At 46.9% G+C, this 19,284-nt stretch overlaps 1 protein-coding gene across 8 annotated transcripts in view; it reads left to right on the top strand.

Annotated features, from left to right (window-relative positions):
* Positions 1–8,004: 8,004 nt before the first annotated feature.
* AUTS2 (activator of transcription and developmental regulator AUTS2) overlaps positions 8,005–19,284 on the top strand; it is a 690,192-nt gene continuing 678,912 nt past the window's right edge. For all 8 annotated transcript variants that reach the window (XM_081843448.1, XM_081843455.1, XM_081843450.1 and 5 more), the window contains exon 1: positions 8,005–8,419. In XM_081843448.1, the coding sequence (XP_081699574.1) occupies positions 8,078–8,419 (342 nt within the window). In that variant the 5' untranslated portion in view covers positions 8,005–8,077. The remainder of the gene's footprint in view (positions 8,420–19,284) is intronic.

Here is a 19,284-nt window from a genome sequence, read left to right on the forward strand (position 1 = left end):
ACTGACCTTCTGGTTAACAGCCAGACAAACTGACCCATTGCATGACAGAGTCCCTTGGGCGCTTGCAAGATCTCACGCGATTTCAGCTGGTAGTGGTTTTGGGGCTATGGGGTGCCCATGGGGCTGCTGCCTTGGTGGTTCCTGGCACATTAAACTTCATTAGTTTAATAATATTACAACAACAACAATTTATTATTTATAGCCTACCCATCTGGCTGGGTTTCCCTAGGCATTCTGGGCGGCTCCCAACAGAATATAAAAAATAGAATCGAACATTAAAAACTTCCTAAACAGGGCTGCCTGTTGATAGTGGCTCCTCCCCTGTGTACACATCATACATTTAAAGCACGTTTTCCCCGTAAGCAGGATGAGAATGCATTAGCCCTCTGCTGGTGTCGTTCTCCAACAAATGGTACTCAGAGGTGTGGTGGTCAAAGGACATTTCTGCTTGAAGATGAAGGCCCTTGAAAAGTGAGAAGGCCTTTCCTTTTCCATCTCCACTGGGAGATCTGAGAAACAGTAAATACTTCTTGCTCATCTCTCAACTTACAGAAGTACGGTAAGATTGGATTGGACCTTCCCTGACTGGTTTTTGAAAGCTTCCTTCAATCTTCTGTTCAGAGTGTGCTTGCTGAGTGACAGTCCTATATTTTCTCCAAAACACGCTTTGATGAAATTATTGGCTGGCTGTGATGTGCCCAAACATGCTTCGACTCTCTGATCATCGCCAGCCAAAGTGCTATTCATAATGCACTTTCCTTTCAGAAGCTCTGGCAGATCACACAGATACGGGGATATCTCACAAAGTAAGTTTGCAACCTATAGGTATTCAGAATTGGTATCAAGGGGATTTATTCCCTCCAAATACATAGGATTGCAGACACAATCTTAGATCTAAGTTGGATAGGCTTTAAGGACATGTTTTCAGATGTATCAACTTCATCCTCTCATGGTCCCTTCTCGCCCGCTGCCTTCTCTCCCCAGAAACTGCTCCTGACTCCAGAGAGTACTGCACACAGATAAAAGGCCTTTTCAACATTTATTCTGATATGCCGTTACAAATTATTCTTGCTTGGGGCAAGGTTCTTGCAATTTCCCCAAGCAATGAGTTACCTTCTCTGTTTCCAGCTATGGAACAAAATTATTCACACATGCCAGAGGCTACTCTGCAAATTTGGTACTACAAGATCTTTGTCTGATACCCTGATTACATCTGAAACCTCATTTTCTTCCAATGAGACATGGAGTCATTTGCACCAGGGCTAGATTTAGGGCTGTATCAGCAGGTGCTGAGCTGAGAAATTGTTGGGTAAGTGAAGTGCTGGGCTTTGGGAAGCCTAGTTAGCACCTTCCAGCTTTGGGAATGTGAAGGGAGGGCTCTAGGACCTTGCCAGAGCCCTTGAACCTCCTTTCCCACCTTTGGGAAGGCAGTGTGAGGGCATGGGGGGGCAGATTTTGGCCTTGCACAGGGCGCCATAGTACCCAAGTCCGCCACTGTTTGCACAACCCAAACTGAAGCAAATTTCCTGAACACTTCTAAATGGACATGCAGAATATTGCATTGCGAATGGTTTTGTATTCAGCCTTCCTCTTGTTAAGCACAGAGGTGAGTGGGTTGCCCTTGTTATGTTCCATTTCTAGTTTGTGGATTTGTTCTGCATTGCATATCTCCTGAATCGGAGACCTTCTCAGACATTCAGTTTCCCCACAAAATTACAGTTGTACCTTTTGCTCTCAAATGCCTTGGTACTCAAACAACTTGGAACCCAAACAAATTTTTTGGAAGCCGAACGTGCTCTGTTTTGAGTGCCACACTTCCGTTTTGAGCGTTACGCTGAGGTCTGTCTGCTTTTGCTATCTATTTTGTGTTTTTGTTTTTGCGGCTCTTTTTTGTTTTGTTTTTGTGACTGTGTGGTACCCAGTTCAGCTACTGATTGATTGACTGTGTGACTGCAGTACATTGCTTATCGCTTTCATTTTATGGATCAATGGTCTCTTTAGATAGCAAAATTCATGTTAAATTGTTGTTTTAGGGGTTGTTTTTAACAGTCTGGAACGGATCAATCCATTTTGCATTACTTTCCATGGGAAAGCATGCCTTGGTTTTGGAACACTTTGGTTTTGGAGCAGACTTCCAGAACAGATTAAGTTTGAGAACCAAGGTACCACTGTAAAAGCATTGGAGAAGAGGGAAGGGACATGCTGGTGAGCTCTACACTCCCTGTACCCTGCAAGGTGCAAAATGTTACACTTCAGAGGGAGCCCCCAGGAGCACACAGATGGAGATGAAGACATTTGTCTCCAGTGATTGGCTGGGAAATAGCAAAGACAGTGGAACTAGCTAGCACAGGGGTCAGCAAACTTTTTCATCAGGGGGCTGGTCCACTGTCCTTCAGACCTTGTGGGGGGGCCGGACTATATTTTTTTAAAAATAATAATGAACGAATTCCTGTGCCCCACAAATAACCTATAGATGCATTTTAAATAAAAGGACACATTCTACTCATGTAAAAACACCAGGCAGGCCCCACAAATAACCCAGAGATGCATTTTAAATAAAAGGACACATTCTACTCATGTAAAAACAGGCTGATTCCCGGACCATGCGCAGACCAGATTTAGAAGGCGATTGGGCCGCATCCGGCCCCCGGGCTGTAGTTTTCCTACCCATGAGCTAGCATGCCCACCACCCCACCCTCATCCCTGCTTTGAGGACAAGGCCATGGTCAGATCAATGGTATTCCTATCTTGATGAAATTGCTCTTGGCTCCAGCACAAAATGGCTGCCCGGGTAAGTATGCCGGCCATCCTTCCGAACTCTTGTGCATGGAAAAAGAGAGCGAATCAGCCACAGATATGCCCAGTGGCAGCCGTTGGTGACAATATTTCAAAAGGACCTCTTCTAATTGAATGAATGTGCAATAAAATGCAATTCGGTGTAAACTAATGTAAAGTGATGCATGTCACGGCAAAAAAATTTCTTAAGCATCTAATTTTGTGTTAAGCCATGCTCCACAGCAGCCATTTTGTATTGACATACACACACACGCACGCACACACACACGCACACACACACACAGGCCATTTTGTGACTGGTACCACATTGAAACCCTAATTTTCATATGTTTTTATTTTATTTAATTCTTTAAAAACCAATGTAATGAGTAGTATCTAGAAAATGCTAAATGTTTTAAATTTTCATTTTTGATTTTTATAATCAACATTTAATTGCCATTTAATCACAAATTCAGTAGAGGTGGGTTGAGGGAGATGGGATGGGTAGCAATGGCATTTGACAAGGTACTCAAGATACAAGTACCACCACCTTATTACTAATATTTCTACAAAAAATAAATAAATCATTTCTTCTTTGCATATCTGTTTCGACATACAGAGTGCCTATATTAATATATATGATTAACTTAGGATTGATTACTCTGCTTGTTAACATGAGCTTTCTTTCTTCTGTCTGTCTGTCTTTCTCATACCTGCATTTCTTTTTACAGTAACACTCTATTGATAATTAGCCATTGTAGGGCTGTTCAGCAGAAAAAACGACTCTGCCATTACATGTTTGCATAGGTGCCATCAATTTATCAGCTCCAAATAAAAAGGAAGAGCACTTTTGCTATGGTAGGCTCTTCCAACTGCCTATAGAACAAATCCTTAGCGTTCCATCCAAGCAAAACATAAATAAATCCTGCATTAATGACCGGAACTGACCAGCTGAATACAGGGATGGGCAGAACTGCTGGGTCCTACTCTGTAATTAATTTGTCCTTTGAATTAATTACAGGTTCCACTTCATAATTAATTCAGACACTGACGAAGAGGCCACATTAATTACAGATAGCCCTAGTAAGGCAACAAAATCATGGCTATGCCAGGGCCAAGAATAAACAGAGCATTACATATATATATATATTTATAAAGCTACAATATTTATGTTTACTATAGCAGATTCGTTTTATATCTGTGCAGTTGCTACATAACCACTTGGAAATCTCAGTTGGTTAGAGCGTGGTTCTGATAACACCAAAGTTGCAGGTTCAATGGGGCAAATGCATATTCCTGCATTGCAGGGGGTTGCACTAGATCAGGGTTTCCCAAACTTGGTCTCCGGCTGTTTTTGGACTACAACTCCCATCATCCTTAGCTAGCAGGACCAGTGGTCAGGGATGATGGGAACTGTGGTCCAAAAACAGCTGGAGACCCAGGTTTGGGAAACCCTGGACTAGTTGATCCTCAGGGCTTGCTTCCAAGCAATTCTTTGATTCTATGAATCAGTGCCTGAGTTTTGCTTTGCCCGCTCTTCACTCCTCGCCACGTTCGTGTCACATCCTGTTTGCCATTGCCATGATAGGAGAACAAGGGAGGTGTTCATGGTGAGTTCCGGCACCTCTTTTTCTAGAAAAATAGCACTGGACAGTACCACATAACAAACACTGGCTCCCAGTACCTTTCCAAGCACAATTGAAAGTATTGGTGCTGAGCTTTAAATAGTTTTAGCATCTCCATCCCAATCGTTCAGCCAAGACACTGAGATCCAGCTCCAAGGGCCTTCTGGCAGTTCCCTCCCTGCGAGAAGTGAGGTCACAGGCAACCAGGCAGAGGGCCTTCTCGGTAGTGGCACCCACCCTGTGGAACGCCCTCCCATCAGATGTCAAGGAGATAAATAACTACACAACTTTTACAGATAGGTAGCCGTGTTGGTCTGCCATAGTCAAAACAAAACAAATTCCTTCCAGTAGCACCTTAAAGACCAACTAAGTCAGTTCTTGGTATGAGCTTTCGTGTGCATGCACACTTCTTAGTGTGCATGCACACGAAAGCTCATACCAAGAACTGACTTAGTTGGTCTTTAAGGTGCTACTGGAAGGAATTTGTTTTGTTTTTACACAACTTTTAGAAGACATCTGAAGGTAGCCCTGTATAAAGGTAAAGGTACCCCTGCCCGTACGGGCCAGTCTTGCCAGACTCTAGGGTTGTGCGCTCATCTCATTCTAGAGGCCGGGAGCCAGCGCTGTCCGCAGACACTTCTGGGTCACGTGGCCAGCGTGACAAAGCTGCATCTGGCGAGCCAGCGCAGCACACGGAACGCCGTTTACCTTCCCGCTGGTAAGCGGTCCCTATTTATCTACTTGCACCCGGGGGTGCTTTCGAACTGCTAGGTTGGCAGGCGCTGGGACTGAACGACGGGAGCGCACCCCGCCGCGGGGATTTGAACCGCTGACCATACGATCGGCAAGTCCTAGGCGCTGAGGTTTTATCCACAGTGCCACCCCACGTCCCTGTATAGGGAAGGTTTAATGTCTGATGTTTTAGGATGCTTTTAAATTTTAAATTTGTTGGAAGCCACCCAGTCGCCGGGGCAACACACTCAATGGGTTTATTATTAATAGGATTATTATTATTGTTATGCTTTTGAATTATGGTGCTGGAGGAGACTCTTGAGAGTCCCATGGACTGCAAGAAGTTCAAACCTATCCATTCTTAAGGAAATCAGCCCTGAGTGCTCAATGGAAGGACAGATCGTGAAGCTGAGGCTCCAATACTTTGGCCGCCTCATGAGAAGAGAAAACTCCCTGGAAAAGACCCTGATGTTGGGAAAGATTGAAGGCACAAGGAGAAGGAGACAGAGGACGAGATGGTTGGACAGTGTTCTCGAAGCTACCAGCATGAGTTTGACCAAACTGCGGGAGGCAGCTGAAGACAGGAGTGCCTGGTGTGCTCTGGTCCATGGGGTCACGAAGAGTCGGACACGACTAAATGACTAAACAACAACAATTATTATTATTATTATTATTATTATTATTATTATTATTATTATTATTATTATTACAGTGGTACCTCAGGTTACAGACACTTCAGGTTACAGGTGCTTCACATTACAGACTCCACTAACCCAGAAATAGTACCTTGGGTCAAGAACTCTGCTTCAGGATGAGAACAGAAATTGCACGGCAGCAGCGGGAGGCTCCATTAGCTAAAGTGGTACCTCAGGTTAAGAACAGTTTCAGGTTAAGAACAGACCTGCAGAACGAATTATGTTCTTAACCTGATGTACCAGTGTATTATTAAAATATCTCAGGTACAACTTTGCTTGCTATCCAGTGGATGACATTGGATTTCTTTCTTTCATTCACTACTTTATATTCACCCCCCCCCCATTCACTTCACTGGCTGAATTGCTGCATTTTTCATGTAGTGGCTCAAGGCACATAAGTCCTTGCCCCCTCCCAGCTCTTGCATGGCATCAAGCAGCCTTCTCTGCAGCAATCAACCTTCCTTACCACGACCCCGCCCCCTTCTCTCCCGCCCCCCCCCCCCGCCGCGTTAAAGGGCCAGAGGCTCCCGCGAGAATTCCCTTCCCCATTCATTCCTTCTGGGCTGGAATGGAGCAGAGCGCAGAGGCAGCGCGCAAACTCGGCGCGCATGCCTGCAACTTATTTCGCGCGGCTAGGGGAGCTTTCTTTCACCCTGCGCGGTGGGGATGGACGGGGGGTGGGGTGGGGGAAGAGAGAGGAAAGTTAGTCATGTGACCGAGGGGGAGGGAGAGAAAGAGAGAGAGAGGCAGACACACAGAGAAAGGTAGGGAAGATGTGAAAGGGGCTGGATCCCAGCTGCTGTTGCTGCCGCTGCCGGAGGCGTGCGGGGAGAGCCAAACCGAGATTACATCTTCTCTTATCTTCAGCAGCAGCCCCCCCAGGGAAGGATCCTGTATCTCTTGGCCCCTTCTCGTGCCGTTACGTTGTCGCCCCCTCCCCAGTCTGGAGGAGAGGCAGCTTCCCGGAGACCCAGCAGACCCTTTCCTCCTGCCCCCCTCTCCCACCACCAGAGACATTTATTTGGGGTGGTGGTGGCTGTTTGGCGTGTACCCCCCTTCCTCTCCATCTCCTCCAGCAGCACCTCTCCGTTCTCCTCCTTTCGGCTGTGTGGCTCCTCCTGGGAGGAGAAAGGGAAGAGAGAGAGAAGGGGGGGAAAGAGAGAAAGAAGGAGCTTGTCAATTTCCTTTGTGTTTGGATTCTTGGATGCTCGGCGTGGATTCCGGGGCGCTGAACTCTTCCCCACCTCGGGCTGTGCGACTTTGAGGAGGCTGCTGGGGCTCCATCTCTGGGGGGTTGAGGGGTGGGGTTTTTGGGGGGAGACAGGCAGCGCTAACCTGGAGAAAGAAGGGCCCAAGGGTGCGGGTTGGAGGGGGAAACTTGAAGCAGGTGGGTGTCTCTGCGCTGGCAGGGCACCCACTCGACCTATTCCAGGTGCGTCGGTCTATTCCAGCTGGAGGGTTTTCTTCTCTTGCTCGCCCCACCGGATTGAACCACGACGAGGAGATTTTCCGGCGTGAAACAAGACAAGGCGGAGGGGACGGGAGAAAAAACCAACCACACACACACCACCATATCGGAAGCAACTTCTCCTTGTTTAATCCAAAGCATCTAACGGGGCGGGGAAAGAGTTCCGTTTACTTATACGTGTGTGAATATATCCATATATATATTTACGTGGTCGCTGCCTTCAATTCTGCAAGCATGAAAAGAAGAAAGGAGCCAACCTCTCGGGTGCAGGAATAGTTTGTCTCCCCCCTTCCCCCCCTCTCAATGGATTAAAAAAAAATCAAAAAGGGGGGGGTGCGGAATCAAGAGACAACCCCGCCACACACACCCCTCCTCACGCTTGCCTGTCTCTGCCTTTGGATCAAGGCATTCTGTTCCTCTAATTTATTTTCTGCTGCCGAGGTTGGAAGGAATTACACATATCTCTTTTCCCAAGGAAGACCAGTGACCAGCCATTACTTTCCTGGGTTTGCTCGGAGGAATCTCTCGACATCTCTCTCGCCCGCCCCCCCCCCGGGTGCTGACATTCCTTGGGAGTCTCCCTTTCTTGCCCCCTCCTTCTCCTTCTTCCTCCCCCCCTTCCCTCGCTCCCTCCCTCCCTGTATTCCACCGGGGGGTGGGGGGAGACGAAGTTGGAGGGGGTGGGTAGGTGGGGGGAAGAGCAGGAGGGAGGGCGAAGGCAGTGTGGAGTTGTCCGGGGGTGGGTGGGGGGGCTCTGTTGTTGCGACGAGAGCGAGCGAGCCATGGACGGCCCCACACTCTGCAACGGCTTTCGCAAGAAGCGGCGCTCCCGCTCGCAGCGCGACCGGGCGAGGCGCTCCAAACGCGGATTATTACAAGGTGCTGCTGCTGCTCCCGGCGGGGCGGCTCTGGTGGTGGTGGCGGCGGAGCCCAGGCGGACGCCCCCCGCCCCGTCCGTCCTTTCTTCCTCGGGCTCCGAGCTCGACAACAATGGCAAGCCGCCGCTGCAGCCGACGTGCCGGCCCAAGCCCCCCAGGAGGAAGCGGAGGGAGTCTTCCTCGCCCGAGGAGGACATCATCGATGGCTTTGCCCTGGCCAGCTTCGTCACGCTGGAAGCCTTGGAGGTGAGCGCGCCCGGGCTCCCCGTCGGGGGTGGCGGCGGCGGGGCTATATTCTAGGGAAGCCCGGAAGGGGAGGGGGCGGCCGGGCTTGCCCTCTCGCTCATTGTTTGCTGACTGTGGGTGGGTGGGGGGTAATGGCAGCAGAGAGGGGTGTGTGCGTCGAGGAAGGAGGGTGTGCACTTTGGGGGGGGGTCTTCTTTCCTCTCCTCTGGTCCCTACTGCTGGGATAACAATGCAGACCAGGAATCCCCATCTCTCTCTTTGCCCCCGCCCCCGAATCCCTTGGCTACTCCAAATATTTATAGGTCGAGGTGGCTTCTTCCCTTGCCTTGCTGTGCGCTGAGTATATTTATTTTTGTTTGGGCTGCAGTTTGATGGATGTGATGCTTTGAGGAGCGAGTTGGCTGGGTGTCTCCCCCCCCCCCTTCCCCTCGCTCTCTCCAGCTGTTGGGGAGTGGTGGTGGTGCTTTATGTGTTCGGAGGTGGGGAGGGAATCGGGGTGTATTCATTGCGAGCGAGAGGGGGGTGGGAAGAGGAGGGGCTTGGAGGAACTTGGAGGTGGCGGGGGGGGGGGCAGAAGGAGAGACGGGCAACGGCATTGGACTTGCATCTCCTTTATGCTCCAGAAGGGTTGGTTTATTTATTTGCTGGCCCTTTAAAGCATGGATGGAATGAAAAAGGGGGGTGTGTCTGAATAGATGTGCAAAAGAACATCCCTTGGCTGTCATCTGGAGGGCTGCTTGCAAGTGGAACCCGGTTGTCAATGCCGCCTTGATCCCCTTCCTCCCCTTATTTCTCGTTGCAAAAAATATATATATGTGCTTTTGTGTGTCTGGTGTGGACAAGTGGAGACGTCTCTTTATTCCACGCAACACTCGCCGGGTCGGGTGCTGCTTTCTTCCCCCTCCCTCCCCACAATGCACTTTTCTCCTTCAATGTTTGATTTCTCCTGGGGAGAAAGGGGTATGTGTGTGACATCAAGAAAGGGCAAGTTGGAAGATGATGGGCAGGGTGAGATCTTACCTTGACATGATTTCTTGGGGAGAGGAAATCAGACTGGTATGGCTGAAAGACAATGCCAGTACTATGCACATTGTCACAAATGTGGTGTGGAAGAGAAACAGGAGTTGTGGAAGAAGCATGTGCCTCCCCCTCCCCAAAATCTGACAGTTGAGGGTTAACATAATACCATTATTTCCCAGATTCCTTCCATCTCTCCCCCCTCCTCCTTGACCCCCATATCTTAGGCTATTTCTTGGTTTTGTCAATTTCATTCACTCCCTTTCCCCAAATCAGTTTCGCACAACTTTTTGGCCTTGGGTTCCCTGTTCTTTTTCATTGTGTTTACATTGCATGGCATTCAAGGTTAGACCTTTCAAGCTTAGGTGTCTTTCTAGAGTGAGTATGTGTTAATCCAACATGTCCTTGCCTTTTGGTATATCAAGATACCTACGTGTTTTATTTCTCTTGAGTTAAAGGCTGATTTGGACAACGGTTGCTGGCCCTTTAACTTGGAGAGAAAGAGAAAGAGAAAGAGAGAGAGAGAGAGCTCTCTGTTCCCACCCCCTTTCAGAATATGTGACAAAAATGCCTCCAGTTCTGATGTTCTTGTGAATTCAAAACAGCTGTTATGGTGTCCCTGGTTGTATAGAAACATTTGTGTACCAGTGATTTCCACTTACAATACCCACCTGGTTGTAAACTTCCTTGCATTCAATTCCTTCAGTCTCTCTCTCACCCCCACATCCCCACCAGTCAAAAATCCCTTCCTTCCTTGATTTGAAAAATAGAGGGGTTCAAGTTTTGGGGTTTCTTCCTCAAAAGCTACTGACATGCATATGAACTGCTGAGTAGGCCAAGCCCACCTTATAAACTCTCCGTACTTGCAAAGCATTTTCCTTTTCTGAATTTTCTGGCATTCATTAGATTAAAACACAAGCAAGGACAATAATTGCTGAAATGCATGAGGTATGGGATCAAGAAATATTGAGCTGCATGCTTTTATGGTGGGGGTGGAGAGAAAGACTTGGACATTTTATGTGGTGGCTTGAGGTTTGGCAAATGTATACATTATTTCTATGTATTAGCATACAGTGTTGCCAGTTGCTGCTGTTTGAGTAGTTTTGGAGCTTTGCTTATATGTATCTTGGCTCTATGGCCCCACAGTTTGCTCTCTGTAGGCAGCTTGGGGGTCCGTATACCGCAGTGGCGTAGCGTGGGTTGTCAGCACCCGGGGCAAGGCAAGTAATTTGCGCCCCCTAACCCGTGGATTTGCGCCCCCTAACCCGTGGATTTGCGCCCCCTAACCCGTGGATTTGCCCTAACCCCAGATGTTGCGCCCGGTGCGGCCGGCCCCCCCTGCACCCCCCACGCTACGCCACTGGTATACCGGTATGAATATCTCCTCTTATATTTTCCTGCCTGTACAGTAAGATATTTAGTTGAGGCCTTTCTCTTGAGTGTTGTCACTTACTGAAGTGTGTAACACTCGCATGGGCTTTTCTGTGGTGGCTCCTTGACTTTGGAATAGTCCCCCTGGAGAGGCTGGACTTGTATTTGACACAGTGCAATCTTCTTGGTGCCAGGTTAAGACTTCCTTGTTTGCCTAAGCATTTTGAAAGTGTTCTGTTCCTATTCAGACTGCTTTTCTGTTGTCTTCTAGGGCATTAAATTTTTTGATGATGGTTGATGTCTTGCTTTTATTGATACACACACACACACACACACACACACCATCCTTGGATCCATCTGGATGAAGGGCAGGTCAGAAGTTATTAAAATAAACACACTTGAAAGAAGTTTAGGCAGAGATCTGCCTCCACAGAAATCAATAAATATTCCATTGATTTTAGTGGACCTTATTCCTTTGAAAAGATGCTTAGGGTGACAGCCTCAGTTGTCTTATGGTGCCAAGATAAGCATACTCTCTCAAATGCTACTTTGAAAATAATTGTCGATGAGCAACAACCTTTCAGCAAGGGGCTGACAGTAGACAACATAGGTGTGCAGAAAGAGGGAGTTTGGGTGGGTGAAACTTGTCACATCACAGTGGATCTGCAAAACTCACATTTGCTGGAGTCCCATGCTCTGTGTAACTAGATGCAGAAGAGCGGCTGTTAGGAAAGTGTGCCAGCACAATTGGCAACAACTGTTACGTCTAAGGAATGTATACACAGGGAGTGGGGAGCATTAACTGGCATGGTAAGCTGGCATGACACAATGGTTAGCATTTCAGAATTGGACCAGAGGGACCTGGGTTTAAATTCTGACTCTTGCATAGGTGACAGCACCCTGGGGCCTTGGGTGCCCGAGCACCCACAAAATTCTCCATGAAGGGGCTGGGCACCCACAAAGGCAGTGTCAGAGCCATGCATGCTGTATGGCACCCATGACCCTGGGCACCCACGGACGCGGGGGCAAGTTGGCACTCCTGGACGCACTGTATGACACTAGGCCTTTCTCACAGGGTTTTTAGGAAGATAATATTGGGGGGGGGAGTGCAGAGAACCATGTACTGTACCTTGAGTTCCTTGGAAGACAGGCAAGATAGAAATATGGCAAAAGTACAAATAATAAAATTATTATTATTTCTCTTTCTGGCTGCAAAAATAGGAAAAGGACACTGCCCCAAAATTATTAAACCTATGTTGTCTGGGTGCTGTTTTTATTTATAATCTGGTTGTCATGCTGTTATTTATTTGACTCACTCTTAACTTCCTTATTTTATAATAAGATGTATTTTAGTCACTCCTGATATCATTTATGTATTACAAACCTATTTGGATATATTTTGCATATTGTGGTATTTTACTCGTTTTGTTGTTGGTTCTGTTTTGTGTGACTTCACTATGAAGGATCTGTTTTAATAGCGCAGTTGGCTGGAGCGTGGTGCTGATAATGCCAAGGTTGCAGGTTTGATCCCCGTATGGGACAATTGCATGTTCCTGCATTGCAGGGGGTTGGAATACATGAGAGCCAGTGTGGTGTAGTGGTTAAGAGCGGTAGTCACGTAATCTGGGGAACCGGGTTCGCGTCTCCGCTCCTCCACATGCAGCTGCTGGGTGACCTTGGGCCAGTCACACTTCTTTGAAGTCTCTCAGCCCCACTCACCTCACAGAGTGTTTGTTGTGGGGGAGGAAGGGAAAGGAGATTGTTAGCTGCTTTGAGACTCCTGAAGGGGAGTGAAAGGCAGGATATCAAATCCAAACTCCTCTTCTTCTTCTTCTGATCCTCAATTCTAAAATTCTATGAGTCTAAGTCCGCTTAAGTGAATGCATTTTCAGAATTCAGTGGGTTCATTGGGGTGCTTTCTGGGCTGCCCCAGTTTAGACTGCGAGTGTAAGTCCTGCATTTCTGCATGCTTAATACCATGACAAATAAATTGTACGCAAGTGAAAAGATTGTATGCCAGAAGTCTGGGTGAAGTCTTTTGCCCTGACATACTAATTCTCTATAGACCATGAGTTTGTTTGTCATATGGGAACATTCAGTGCTTTTTTTTCTTAAAAAAATGTTTAGGGGGTACTCTCATTCTCCTACTTATATTGAAATACCGCCTCTCAATGAGGCCAAACTTAGATTCACAAAATGTTTAGGGCTATGCGTACCCCTGCATCATCCGAGGAAAAAAAAGCACTAAAGGGAAAGGGAAAGGACCCCTGACAGTTAAGTCCAGTCGCGAACGACTCTGGGGTTGCGATGCTCATCTCGCTTTACAGGCTGAGGGAGCTGGCGTTTGTCTGTTCCGCAGACAGTTTTTCCGGGTCATGTGGCCAGCATGACTAAGCCACTTCTGGCACAACGGAACACCGAAACCAGAGCAGCACACGGAAATGCCGTTTACCTTCCCACCAGAGTGGTACCTATTGATCTACTTGCACTTTTGGTGTGCTTTTGAGCTGCTAGGTTGGCAGGAGCAGGGACTGAGCAATGGGAGCTCACCCCATTGTGGGGATTTGAACCACCGACCTTCCTCCCTACTATTCCCCAGATACCCGCAGCCTGAAATAGGACACTCCAGGAAAAACTTTGCTGTTCAGTGTATAAAATTGGTGCAGTGTAGGAATGAGCAAATCTCCCCATTTCTCTTTCAGTTACAGGGAACCAGGCAGAGGGCCTTCTCAGTAGTCCCTGTGGAACACCCTTCCATAAGATGTCAAGCAACTAAACAACTTTCTGACTTTTACAAGACATTTGAAGGCAGCCCTGTATAGGGAAGTTTTTAATGTTTGATGTCTTACTGTGTTTTAATTTGTTAGAAGCCGCCCAGAGCGGTTGGGGCAATCCAGTCAGATAAGCAGCATATAAACAAGTTGTTGTTGTTGTTAAGTGCACACAACTGCTTTGTGTGATTGGGCTGGCAGTTCATTTTGTACTGCTGCAGCACAGCACATATTTAGTCTTATTAAAACAATGACTCTGGATTCTGATATTTCTTGGATTTGCTATTAAGTGTGGGTGTCAGTGTTGCACCGAAGAGGCAGGTTGTGTTTCTGCAGAATAGAATATAGACTTCAGAGTTTGTCCCTGTTGTCTGTAAATGGGTTTCAAAATATTGCTTTCCTTAACACAAAGCTGCTCACAACAAGGAGAAGCTCAAATGATCCTCATAAAATTGGTTAAATCAAGTGAACACCCACAGTGGAACATTCACGGCTGGAATAAATAAATATGCACCTGCGATTTGTGAATTATGGGGTAGGGCAGGCATAACTCCTGTGTGGTGCAGTGGCTCAGTGTTCTAAGCCCCTTCAAGGAGATTTCTCCCCCACGTTTTTGTGGATTCTACTTTTAAGAACGACAATCCTTGTCCTTTTGTCAATGGTGGATATATAAGTGTCTAAGTCTATCCAATTGCTCACTAAAAAAAGCAACGCCATTAAATGCGTTTAAACATGTGCCCCATCTGCACTATATGTAGGGTTGCTAAATGTCCAGAATTTCTGAGACATAGCCGGCATTTGCAAGAAGCAGAAAGCACTGAAATGTCTGGGAAAATCCGGACATATGGCAGTCCATGTTGGAAGTGCAGATTTTGGTGAATTTCATTACAAACAGCTCAAAAACTCAGATTTTCTTTTGAGATTTTGCAGATTGTGTCTGGATTTTAATTTTTTGAAACATGGCAACCTTGCTGTACAGTATCGTACCACGTTAGGCAGTCATAGTCATGGGTACCCCAAAGAATCCTAGGAACTGTTGTTGAGGGTGCTGAGAGTTTCTAGGAGACAGCTGTTCCCCACAGGGGGCAAGGCCAAGAGATGTGGTCTTCCTCCATCCTCAACACATTAGCACATGCATAGGCAAACTCGGCCCTCCAGATATTTTGAGACTACAACTCCCATCATCCCTGACCACTGGTCCTGTTAGCAAGGGGTGATGGGAGTTGTAGTCCCATAACATCTGGAGGGCCGAGTTTGCCTATGCCTGCATTAGCATATCGGAGAGTACCTGAGTAAGGATTAGGTAGCTAAAGGTGTGTAGCACCTGTCAGTGGTGTATGAGAGGCTTCCTTCCTTACAGACCCTCTTGAGGGCTAAGGTCAGCAGAGGTGGCCCTCCTAGTAACTCCCTTGTCCTCAGAAGCTGAGGGGGTGGCAGCAAGAGGGCAATTTCTGTGGCAGCCCCATAGCTGTTGAATTACTTCGCCACAGAGGTATGCCTGGCACTTTCTGTATGTAGTTTTCATCATATTCTGAAGACACACATCTTTATCCTGGCAACTAACTCCTCTCTCTCTCTTTCTCTTTCTCTCTCTCTCCCCCTCCCTCTCTTCCTCTCTCTCTTACGGACCCACCCTAGTCTCTTCATTGCAATTAGTTGTTGCTGTTCTTAATAGAATCATAGAACTGTAGAGTTGGAAGGGATGGCAAGAATCATCATCAGCCTTCAATGCAGAAATCTCAACTAAAGCATCCACGACAGATGGCCATCTCGCTTCTGCTTAAAACCCCCAGGGAGGGAGAGCCCACAACCTCTTGTGGGCATCAGTTGCATTGTCAAACATCTCTTATAGTCAGAAAGTTCTTCCTGATGTTCAGTTGGAATCTCCTTTCTTGTAACCTGAAGCCATTGGTTCAAGTCATACCCTCCAGAGCAGGAGAAAACAAGTTTGCGCATAATATTGTGCATCAAATGGCTGCAACCCACCCTGGGACCTTGCAGTGAAGGGTGGATAAGAAATCAAACCACTCTCGTTATAATTATTAATATGTGTGTATAAGTTTTGAGTTTGTCTGGCCCTCCAGGATTTAGGGTTCATCAGTTTTGCATTGCCGCACTTGAACTATTATGCCCGTTGGCTAAATGACCTCCAGAGAAAGTGCAACAGAATCTCCAGGCGCAGGGAACAAATGTTCAGCAAGACATTATCTTGCTTGCTCTCCAAATCTGCATCATATCATTCCATCCACTGAGTGAGCATAATTGTAAGCAGTTGCTCAATTACGTTTCATGCCAGATGTTGCTTGCAGTTGTTTTGCGTTCTGAACAGAGGAGGAAGAAGAGTGATGCAAGGATGTTGCAGAATAAGAAACCTTGTTCCTTTTCGAGACTTCTTAAGCATGGTGCTGATGGACAGATGTATAGGTCATTATGTGTTTACTACAGCTGGCCTACTTTGGTATTAAAAGAACTTGCCGTATAAGGCGTGCCATTGTTTGTTCTAACATTGTTAGGACATTATTTGTTCTGAGTGTAAATGGAATTTACATTTTTGGGATTGTTTTATTGTTGAGGTTTATTTTGGAAGCTTCATAGCACCCTGAAGGTCAGCAACATTTTCTTTGGTCACTAACCTGTAGTTTTGAACCTACAGTTGTGGTTCGAGGACCCGACCCCCACGAAGTGAAATGAAGACACAGGGACACGTGATATAAGGTTAATGGGCTAGAAAAGGCCACAACTTTATTGATTACAGCAATGAAAAGGTATTGGCTTAGGCATTGGATCGCGAAACAAGTGGGTTTATTCACCAGGGGTTCATCACCTGTTGATGCTAATCCAACTATAGGCTCACCCCTGATGTCACCGAGGGTCGTGCCATGGCCTCCCGCCAAGCAGGCTTCGGACGGAATACACGACCGCCAGATTCCTTTAACGGAATACCCCTAGAAATTGAAGGCATAGGCGATGGCCACACCTAGCACTTCGACACACCACAACACATTATTCCAATGCCTAACCTACCCACCAATACCACAAAAAGTTGTGACGATTGCTACGAGGTAGGCGAAAAAACCAAAAAAGCCTAATGCCAAATGGAAAAACTCCTACCAGGCCCCCCGGGCAACCGGGGCGACCAACCTAAGGTCCATAGCAAGGCCAATGACCTAAGCCCTAACTTGAAGGGAGTGGAGGGTGGGTGACTCGCACAGGACGACGAAGAGAAATGAGGCCGGGGAGAGGCTGGCACTGCAGCATAAAGGCTGCTGGACACGCCCCCCCCATGGCACCTGGTTGGACGGCCACCGGGGGGGGGGCGTGAGCGCCAGCCAGGTGAGCTGGAGGCAGGGGGCAACGCCCCCTGCTAGGAGCGGTGTACGGGCTCCCGCCCACAACCACTCCCCTCTCTTTCAGGGAGGAGAGTCTTTCTTCATAATGCACTTACCCCCCAAACCAGAGTTGCCAGGTGTTTGATTCAATTTTATTTCAGCGAGTCACTCCAATGTTCCTAATTCCCAGAGGAGTCTGGGTTAAACTGCTTCCTTAAAAGACATGCACATTTATTTAAGTGTGCGGACCAGGGGTCTGGAAACTGAGCCTTATGAGGAACGGTTGAGTGAGTTGGGTATGTTTAGCCTGGGAAAGAGGAGACCAAGAGGAGATAGGATAGCCCCCTTCAAATACATGAAGGGCTGTCACTTGGAAGGTGGAGCTAGATTGCTTTCTCCTGGTCTGAAGTGTAGAACATGAACCAAAGGAGATTCTGACTAAACATCAGGAAGAACTTTCTGATGGCAAGAGCTGTTTGACAGTGGAACGGCCTCCCTGGGGAGGTTGTGAACTCTCCCTCTTTGGATGTTTTTAAGCAGAGGTTGGATGGCCACCTGTCATGGATGCTTTAGCTAAGGTTCCTGCATTGCAGGAGGTTGGGCTTGAGTTGTCTTGGGGGTACCTTCTATGATTCCTTTTTTTAATATATACACATTTTTATTGTGTTTTTTTAACATATCATTTCCAACAATCATTTAACATAACTTCTTATCTTATACAATATTTTAGACTTCTGACAACAACTTCTGAAGATTTTCCGTTCTCTATCGCTTGTTCTGCATTTCTTAATTTCTCTATTACTTTTAATTGTCCTTAACTAATAATTCTCATCATAGTCTTTCTTGCAATGTTTCAAATAGTCCTCCTTACAGAACTTCTTGCAATCCTACTAGCGTAATCTGCTTATTACAGTTGCTTTTCAAATAGTTCAAATATTTACTCCAGTCTTCTAAGAATCTCGGATCCCGTCTATGATTCTAAGTGGAGACAACTCAAAACAGTGACCGAGAGGAAGGTCCTTTTTCAGGGCTGCTGGATGTCCCAGAACGGGAAGGGAGAGAGCCAGATGAGCCAATTCTCACCCTGCCTTCTTAGAGTGAGGCTCTCACAGCTGGTTGGTTCAGAGGGTTGAATTAAAGTCTTCTTGCCAAGGATTCTCTGCGGTCAGTGCAGGTGTGAAGGGTGCTAGCCCCCTGTAGGAGTGTTTGCCTGCAAGATCCATCTTCTCGCTTGGGATGGGACCTGCACAAATTACAGATCCCAGCCTGTTCCTTTAAAACAGCGATTCTCAACCTGCGGGTCCCCAGATGTTGTTGGACTACAAATCCCATCATCCCTGAGCTCTGGCCTTGCTAGCTAGGGGAGATGGGAGTTGTAGTTCAACAACATTCGGGGACCCACAGGTTGAGAAAGGCTGCTTTAAAAGAAGAATGGGAGGAGTGTGTCAAATGTTGGAGCAATGTCTTTGCTTACGCCTAGCCATGTATCCTAGGCTTTATTAATGTACCTGTTGGGTCTTGTGAGCTGTACCCTGAGATGATTCAGAAGTTGTGTGCAAAAGGTTGTGTTTAATCCAAGGGTGGGTGTCAAGGCATCCGATCCTTGGCATCTGGTCCCCATCCCTGTTGTAAGACACACTGAATCACAGCACCGTGCTTACAAGACAGTTCCCAGGAAGTAGCTTTCTTCCGGATTTCAGAGCTCTGCAGAGCTTACAGTACTAAAAGAGAATTGATTTAAATGTAACGCCAGAAATGTCACTTTCTTTCGCTCATCTGAATGATGTCTATTCCTCTCCACGAGGGCAGCTTATAGCAGCTCGCTAAAACAATGCATCATAATAACGCCATCCCGGTACGGAGACAAAAATGAAATGGCGACAAAAAGCCAACAGCCCAGAAAGGACCTGAACCTTTCTTAGAAAGGACTTGGGAAAGGATTCATAAAGGTTTAAAACTTGAACCTTTGGAACTCACTCCCACTGGAAACAGTGATGGTTGTCAACATGGGTGGCTTTAAAAGAGGATTAAGACAAATTCATGGAGGAGAGGGCTATTGATGGCTACTAGCCATGATGGCTATACTCTGCTTCCATGTTCCAAGGCAGTAATGCTTTTGAATATCAGTTGCTGGAAACTGCATGAGAGGGAGAGTGTTGCTCTTGTGCTTGGGCCCTGCTTTTGGGTTTCCCACGGGCATCTGTTTGGCCACTGTGAGAAAAGGATGCTGGACTAGATGGGCCATTGGCCTGATCCAGCAGGTAATAATAATAATAATAATAATAATAATAATAATAATAATTTATTATTTGTACCCTGTCCATCTCATCATTTTTAATTTGTATACTGCTTTTCTATCTTACAATACTTAAGGCGC

This window comes from Podarcis erhardii (assembly GCF_964252035.2).
Source record: "Podarcis erhardii genome assembly, chromosome: 16".
NCBI classification, from domain to species: Eukaryota; Metazoa; Chordata; class Lepidosauria; order Squamata; family Lacertidae; genus Podarcis; species Podarcis erhardii.